The 8598-nt window shown below is 32.9% G+C and overlaps 1 protein-coding gene across 1 annotated transcript; it reads right to left on the bottom strand.

The window, feature by feature from the left end:
* Positions 1-4966: 4966 nt before the first annotated feature.
* Positions 4967-6438, bottom strand: LOC137822471 (uncharacterized). Its single transcript, XM_068627357.1, has 2 exons — positions 5548-6438; positions 4967-5152 (listed from the first exon to the last, which is right to left on the bottom strand). Exons 1-2 carry the CDS (start codon positions 6436-6438, stop codon positions 4967-4969), a joined length of 1077 nt encoding a protein of 358 aa, XP_068483458.1.
* Positions 6439-8598: the final 2160 nt, after the last annotated feature.

Here is an 8598-nt window from a genome sequence, read left to right as displayed (position 1 = left end):
TGTTTCTCAATCAAGCTACACAAAATGTTGTTAAACACATGAATGATACACACTAGTGTAACTTAAGAAAAAGTAAAAAAAATAATAATAATCAAATCTTGCTGATAAAAAATCTTGAATAATAATCATCATTTAATAGTAATTGGTTTCAAGAAAAGAGATGATTGTTATTGTCTCTCCTGCTTAAACAATAATATTCTTCACTTATGATTAAAAAAAAAATTTAAGTTTGTTTAAGCATCACTCTAACAATCTTTACGCTCAAATAAGATATAAAAAATTAATATATACGTAAAGCTCAAAATAACTAATAATACTCAAGTTGACCTTCAGATACTACCATCAATTTTAAGAATCCTCCTTGTAAATCTCAATGTTTATTTATTTAATTTCAATATTCAAGTCACCAATTTAAAACAATAACAGTCATACACATATAATAAATCAATTTCAGTTTAGAAAAAAATTTATGTGAAAGTTAATAAATATACAAATAACAGTTAAAAAAAATTAAAGATTCTTCAAATCTAAACATATTAAAAGTAAGAAGAAGAGAATGCATCTCACATTAGTGTCTGTAAGTGAGTTTTCTTTTCTTGGTTGTTTAATTGTTAATGTTACTCATTTTTATTTTCATTTTCCTACCCCGAAGGCGGAATACTGCACAAGTAGAGAGTTATCTTGATACCATTGTTGATGTGGGCATCGACGGAGAGGATGAATGCGTTCTGAATATGACATTCTTATTCAAAAATCAAAATTGGTTATCTTGATACCATTGTTGAATAGGATTAGAAAATAAATATTTTCTTAAGGTTTGTTATGAAGTTTCTCATCTTATTCTTCTTCTTTTTTTCTTTTCATTATTATATTTCTCTTTTTTAGTTTTATTTTAGTAACAACAAATCAAAATTAGTGATTCACAAGAATGATGACTTAATTTCTTTAAGGTACAAAGTTAACTTGACATCATTGTTGATGTGGACATGGAGGATGAATGCTTTCTAAACATTCTTGCAGAGAAGAGGAAAGAAATTGGAAAATAAATATTTTTTTAAGGTTTGTTACAGAGTTTCTTATCTTATTATTTTTTTTCATTATTATATTTCTATTTTTTAGTTTTATGTTAGTAACAACAAATCAAAATTGGTTATGTTTATTGTGTTATAAATTTAAATTTGTTTAATATATTTTTTACTGCAACTTAATTATTAAAATAGTAGGTTACAAGTCATAAATGATGAGCGAAAATGTTTTTATCTTCTTTTTACTTAGTGATATTTGATATTTAAAAGATATGAATACACACAATAATATACAATATAGTAATAATAAAAAAAATCAGATGCACATGCGCTTTAGCGCCTGTGTTTCCGCTCATATTAATAATATGAATATAATTTATTTTATTATTATTATTAATAATTATATTAATATGTATAAATTATATTAATAATAATAAGTATAATAAAAATGATAATATGATCAAAGAACTTGTTTGGTCTAGTGGTTAATGTTTCCCTAGTCATTGGAAGGACTTGGGTTTGTGTCCTGGCTTGCATTACATACGGATTTTAGAGGATATGAATCCAAATAGAAATGATAATAAAATTGGGAATTTAGGGTTACGGAACGAAATAAATTCAAAACAGTAACAATAGAAACCTGGATAAAGGAAGGCGCCACAAACAAAGTTTGATAAGTCTAAGGATGATCGCCACAAGAATTGGTGGATTCTTGATAAGATCGCAAGATGCAGGGAAAAACCCTAGCAGAGAAACACTCTCTAAAATTGTCAAAATATTCATTCCCCTATTCTGAGTTCCAATAGTGTATAAATTACAAGTTTAGCTAGAGGTATTTTCTTGTTTGTAAGAAAATAAGACGAAACTACAATCCTTATATTTCAAGAAGGATCATTTGCCCCAGTGGTTAAGTTGATACTTTCCATCTGGTTCTAGGATCCAAACATGTTGTGCATGTAATCAATGAAGTCTTTTTAAACTGTGGGCAATTCAACAATTGGGCCTCCAAAATATTAGCCACCTTGTGCTGTAAAGTCTCTTGGGCCTTTTTAAGCCTTCCTCTTGTCATGGGTCCGCCTAAGTCTGGGATGGCTTGGTCAAGTTCCTCCTTACTATGCCCTTTGGTTTGGATGTCCTCATCATTCCCTCCCTCTTGAGAAAGACTTGAAGTTAATTCTAAAGCTTCATCATCTGCAGTAAAAGGAGACAAATCAGACACGTTAAAAATGTTACTGACATTGTACTTACTTGGAAGATCAATCTTGTAGGCATTGTCATTAATCTTTTCTAACACTTGGAAAGGTCCATCCCCTCTAAGTTGGAGCTTTGATTTTCTTTGTTCAGGGAATCTTTCTTTCCTCATGTGTACCCAGACCCAATTTCCAGGCTCAAAGATTACTTTCTTTCTTCCTTTGTTAGCTTGCTTAGAATAACCTTCAACCTTTTTTTCAATTTGTGCTTTGACCTGTTCGTGTAGCTTTCTCACATAGTCAGCCTTAGCCTGTGCATCTTTATGCTTTACAACAGAAACGTTAGGCATAGGTAACAAGTCTAATGGAGTTAAAGAATTTAATCCATACACAATTTCAAATGGAGAACAATTTGTTGTGCTATGAACAACCCTATTGTAAGCAAACTCAATATGAGGTAAACATAATTCCCAAGCTTTCAATTTTTTTTTCAAAATAGTTCTAAGTAAGGTACCCAAAGTTCTATTCACTACCTCTGTTTGTCCATCTGTTTGGGGATGACAAGTAGTTGAAAACAAAAGTTTGGTACTTAACTTACCCCATAAAGTCCTCCAAAATTGAGTTAGGAATTTTTATCCCTATCACACAATACTTCTTGGTAGCCCATGAAGTCTTACTACTTCTGATGCAATCCAAAAGGCCAAGGAACCAGGTCAACAGGCGCCACCTCGACCCAAGAGGACTCTGAAGAAGCCGTTAAAGCTATTGGACTAATTCAACCATTCCAGCATATTTTCCTCATTTGTTGGTTACTGCATTTTCTTTGTTTTTAGCATCATGGGTATTAGTGGTTAGAACATGGCTATCATTTAGGAGTTTGTTTCAGTTGAGTGGTCATCATAGGATTAGTGGTTAGTTACGAATTCTGCATATTTAAATACTTGTAATTTTCATTAAGGGGATATACACAGAAAACTTGCATCAGTTCTTTTTCCTTTCTGAATTTTCTTAGTCTGGAGTTTAGCCTACTTACAAGCTGCTATCAACTTCCCTAAAAAACAAGTCAGCTACATGGCAAACATCATCAATTTTTTTACAAGGAATAAAATGAGCCATTTTGGAAAATTTGTCAACAACCACAAAAATAGAATCTTTCCCAACTTGAGTTTGTGGCAAACTCAATACAAAGTCCATTGAAATACCAATCCAAGGGCTATCAGGAATAGGTAAAGGAGTGTACAAACCTTGAGGTTTGACTTTTGATTTGGCCTTTTTACAAGTAATGCACTTTTCACAAAAATTTTGTACATCACATTTCATGTGAGGCCAATAAAAATGTTCATGCAAAGTGTCGTAGCTCTTTTGAACCCAAAAGTGCCCCATTAGCCCTCCCTCATGTGCTTCTCTTACTAAAAGATCCCTAATGGAACATTTAGGAACATACAATCTTTTCTTCTTAAACAAATAACCATTGTCCTTAAAATAGCCATTGGTACTAAACTTTATGCAAGCATTATAGATTTCAGCAAATTCAGAATCATGTGGATAAATATCTTTTAAAAATTCAAGACCAAACAATTTTGTTTCAAGAGTAGAAATCAAAACATGTCTTCTAGACAAAGCATCAACCACAATATTTCATTTTCTTTTTTTATGCTTAATGACATATGGAAATTGTTCTAAAAATTCAACCCACTTGGCATGTCTTTTATTTAATTTTCCTTGGCATTTTAAGTACTTTAAAGACTCATGGTCACTATGAATCACAAATTCTTTTGGTAAGAGATAGTGTTGCCATGTTTGTAATGATCTCACTAAGGCATACAATTCCTTATCATAAGTGGGATAGTTTAAGGAACCACCATTTAATTTCTCACTAAAATAAGCAATTGGATAACCTTTTTGCATCAAAACAGCTCTTATACCCACATTAGATGCATCACATTCAATTTCAAAAGATTTTGCAAAGTTTGGTAATGCAAGAATGGGGGCATTAATCAATTCATGCTTAAGGGCGGCAAAGGCTTTTTCCTGTTTTTCTTCCCATTTAAACCCAACATGCTTTTTAACAATCTCATTTAGGGGTGCTGCCAAGGTGCTAAAATTCCTTACAAATCTCCTGTAGAAACTAGCTAGGCCATGAAAGCTCCTAACCTCACTCAAATTTTTAGGGATAAGCCATTCTTGGATAGCCTTCACCTTTTCATAATCTACCTGAACTCCTTTGGCACTTACCACAAAACCCAAGAACGCAATTTGTTCAGTACAAAATCTGCATTTATCAAGATTAGCATACAACTTTTCTTTTCTAAGAACATTCAAAACAGCACACAAATGTTCCTTATGTAATTCCAAACTAGTGCCATAGATCAAGATGTCATCAAAATACACCACAACAAATTTGCCCAAAAATTCTCTCAAAACATGGTTCATTAATCTCATAAAAGTGCTTGGGGCATTTGTTAGCCCAAATGGCATCACACGCCACTCATACAATCCATATTTTGTTTTAAAGACAGTTTTCCATTCATCCCCCTCCTTAATCCTAATTTGATGGTAACCACTTCTTAAGTCAATTTTTGAAAATATACAAGCACCGTACAGTTCATCTAATAAATCATCTAACCTGGGAATAAGGTGTCTATACTTGATGGTAATATTATTGAGTGCTCTACAATTTGTGCACATCCTCCAAGAACCATCCTTTTTAGGCACCAAAATAAATGGAACAGCACAGGGGCTCATTCTCTCTTACACCCATCCTTTGTTCATCAGTTCTTCTACTTGAGTTTGGATCTCCTTTGTCTCTTGAGGGTTGCTTCTATAAGCTGGCCTATTAGGAAAAGATGCTCCTGGAAGAAGGTCAATGTGATGTTCAATTCCCCTTAGGGGTGGGAGTCCTCTAGGAACATCACTTGGAAACACATCCTGGAATTCCTACAACAAAGAATCAGCACTAGGAAGAAAATTAATTTGATTAGAATGGTCAGCAACCAAAGTATTATTTTTGCAATAAAGTAAGTAAAGGGGTTTGCTAGAAAGTAACAACTTTTTCACTTCATTCACTTTCAGCAATCCACTCATTTTTTTCTCTTTTTAGGTGTTTCACTCTTGCTCTGTTTAGGTATTTCACTCATCTCTCTTTTCTCTTGGACTCTCTTTTCTCTCAATTTGATTTGATCCTCACACACCTCTCTAGGAGATAAGGGTTTGAGAATGATCTTCTTATTATTCTGCATGAAAGAGATTTTATTGGTGAAACCATCATGAATAGTCTTGGTGTCAAACTGTCACGGTCTCCCTAACAAAATGTGAGTTTCCTCCATTGGAACCACATCATACAAGACATTGTCATTATATTGTCCTATGGATATGTTCACCTCCACTTGCTTACTCACTATCATCTCTCCATCTTCACTAAGCCATTGAAGCTTGTATGGCCTTGGGTGCGGTTTTGTCTCCAAATTCAATTTGGTAACTAGTCTTGAGCTAGCTACATTGGTGCAACTTCCTCCTTCAACTATGAGTGAACATATTTTCCCTTCAATGGAACATCTAGTATGGAAAATATTTTCCCTTTGGGTTTGGTCCAAAGCTTGCATTTTGCTTCCTAAAAGCCTTCGAATCATCAACATATCACCCTCCAATGCATCCAACTCCACCTCTACATCCTCCTTCTCTTCTTCACTTGAAGGTTCACTATCTATTTGTCCATTTGATAACATGTACATAGTTTTTTTTGTTGGACATTCTGCAACATAGTGTCCCCTTCCTAAGCATTTGAAACATTTTACATCACTTGTCTTCCTTTTAGGTGGTGAATTATTATATCTATTAGATGACTTCCCACTTGAAGACATGGTCGAACTTGAGGGAACTCCTTTATCATTCCAGTTGGAATTATTATTATTGTTAGAACTCCTCCTCATGATTCTTTTCCTCTTGAGTTGTTGTTCTACTTGGTTAGCCTTGTGCAACAAGTTCTCAATGTCAACATACTCTTGCAGCTCCACAACATCCCTAATATCGTAGTTCAGTCCATTCAAAAACCTAGCCATGATTGCTTCGTTTTCTTCATTCATTCCATCTCTAATCATAGTTACCTCCATCTCTTTAAAATACTCTTCCACACTTTTATTTCCTTGAGTCATTCTCTGGAGCTTGAGTTGCAAATCCCTATTGTAGCCTGCTGGAATATATCTCTTTCTCATAATCCTTTTCATTTCTGTCTAAGATTCTACCATGGGTTCTTCAAATCTAGTTTTGTCCCTTTGGTATTTATTCTACCAAGTTAAAGCATAATCTGAAAATTCAGTTGCTGCCAACTTCATCTTCTGTTCCTCATTATACTCATTGCAAGCAAACACATGCTCTACTTTAATTTCCCACTCCAAGTAAGCATCATGATCACTTTTCCCATTGATTGTGGGAATATTTAATTTTATTCCATCAATTCTCAGAGTTCTTTGTTCTCCCTCATTTTCTCTTCTCCTCCTCCTATCTCCCCCTCTATTTTCTGGATTTACTTGTTGTGCTTGCTCCATTTGATCCAACCTCTCATGGAGTCCATCACTTTGTTGTTTCATTATCCTTTCCAAGTGTTGTGTTAAGGCTTGCATCTGCAGTTGAGAAAGTCCACTATCTGACGATTCCCCTGCCATGCTCAAGTAAACAGATTACAAATAACAATAAGTTTGGGCCTCACACCACTTTCTCACGTGTTTACACTCAACACTCGTGTTTCACACAATAAGGCTTTTTTTTCTAATGATCACACTGTCTTTTACCACTCTTTCTCTACTTAAGGTTCTTACAAGAATCAAGCAATCGATAATCCAGAATCACTTTCAAAAGTAGCAATCAGAATCAATTAAAAATAATAGTAAAAAACAAAATAGTGAAGATCAATTTCATTATCAACAAACAAGCAAGACAATTAAAAAACAGCAAGCAAAACAATATATAGAGAAAATAAAATATGTAGACATGCCACTTTTAGAACTTTTAACAAACATCAAGTATGCACTGAATCAGAGCTATTTTTTTTCTTCTCTTTTCCTCTTGTTCTTTTTTTTCTATTTCTGTTTTCCTCTTCTTCTTCCTTTTTTTTCTTTTCTTTTTTTTTCTTTTTTTTCTTCTATTTTTTTCTTTTTTTTCTGTTTCTTCTTTTTTTTAAAAAAATAAAAAATAAAAATGAACAGTACCGTGAACAGTAATGAGGAAAAAAATATATTGGATGCACAATTATATTATGACTCAAACATTTGCTCTGAATACCAACTGATATGAATCCAAATAGAAATGACAATAAAATTGGGAATTTAGGGTTACGGAACGAAATAAATTCAGAACAGTAACAATAGAAACCTGGATAAAGGAAGGCGCCACAAACAAAGTTTGATAAGCTTAAGGATGATCGCCAAAAGAATTGGTGGATTCTTGATAAGATCGCAAGATGTAGGGAAAAACCCTAGCAGAGAAACACTCTCTAAAATTGTCAAAATATTCGTTCCCCTATTCTGAGTTCCAATAGTGTATAAATTACAAGTTTAGCTAGAGGTCTTTTCTTGTTTGTAAGAAAATAAGACGAAACTACAATCCTTATATTTCAAGAAGGATCATTTGCCCCAGTGGTTAAGTTGATACTTTCCATTTGGTTCTGGGTTCAAATCCTACTTGAGGAAAAAATAATAATATTATTCTATTTTTAAGGATCCAAACATGTTGTGCATGTAAGGCTTGGTCAAGTTCCTCCTCATCAGCAAGCAACCTTTGATCCATTTGATCCATATACTATGAAAACCAGCATTATGTTCCCCTATTATTGTCTTTTAATTATTTTTTCTAGATTGTTATAGATGCATGATTAATCTTTAACACTTTTTCCCCTATATCATGTTTCTTCACACAAAAATTTCTAGTTCCTTGATTTTCTTGATGGCTTACATGATTAACTAAATTATTTTACTAATTTTTAAATTCTATCTCTTATTAAACCAACATGTTATGCATTTCATACATATTCTACTTATTGATCACGGTATTATAGGTCATTTGAAATGCGTTGAATAATTATGAGTTTAAAATAGACTATATAAAAAAATCCTCATTCATAATCAAGATCTTTAATGTTGCTACAATTTACTCATGGTACTTTACCCATCAAACAAGGTTTCCAATCTTGTTTGTTGGGATGACGGTTGTTTATTAGGATCCCTCATCTCTTTTAGAATGAGGTTTTGTATTATGAATTAAAGCAACCCTAGTACTCCCATTTTTATTTTTTTATTATTAATTATAAAAAATATTTTCAATCACTAATTTCTTATCAAAATTTTATTTTTTTCATTTGGACTAGGAATTTATCTTTAAAGTTTAAATCC

Source organism: Phaseolus vulgaris, chromosome 9, assembly GCF_000499845.2.
Source record: "Phaseolus vulgaris cultivar G19833 chromosome 9, P. vulgaris v2.0, whole genome shotgun sequence".
Classification (NCBI taxonomy): Eukaryota; Viridiplantae; Streptophyta; class Magnoliopsida; order Fabales; family Fabaceae; genus Phaseolus; species Phaseolus vulgaris.
The sequence above is the reverse complement of the archived record's forward strand: the minus strand, read 5'-3'. Positions and strand labels throughout refer to the sequence as shown.

Coding starts and splice junctions, on each gene's coding strand:
- LOC137822471 (XM_068627357.1), bottom strand. CDS start 6,438: ATGAAAAGGATTATGAGAAAGAGATATATTCCAGCAGGCTACAATAGG. Junction 5,153..5,547: donor ACAATGTCTTGTATGATGTG/GTTCCAATGGAG, acceptor TCTTTGTTGTAG/GAATTCCAGGATGTGTTTCC.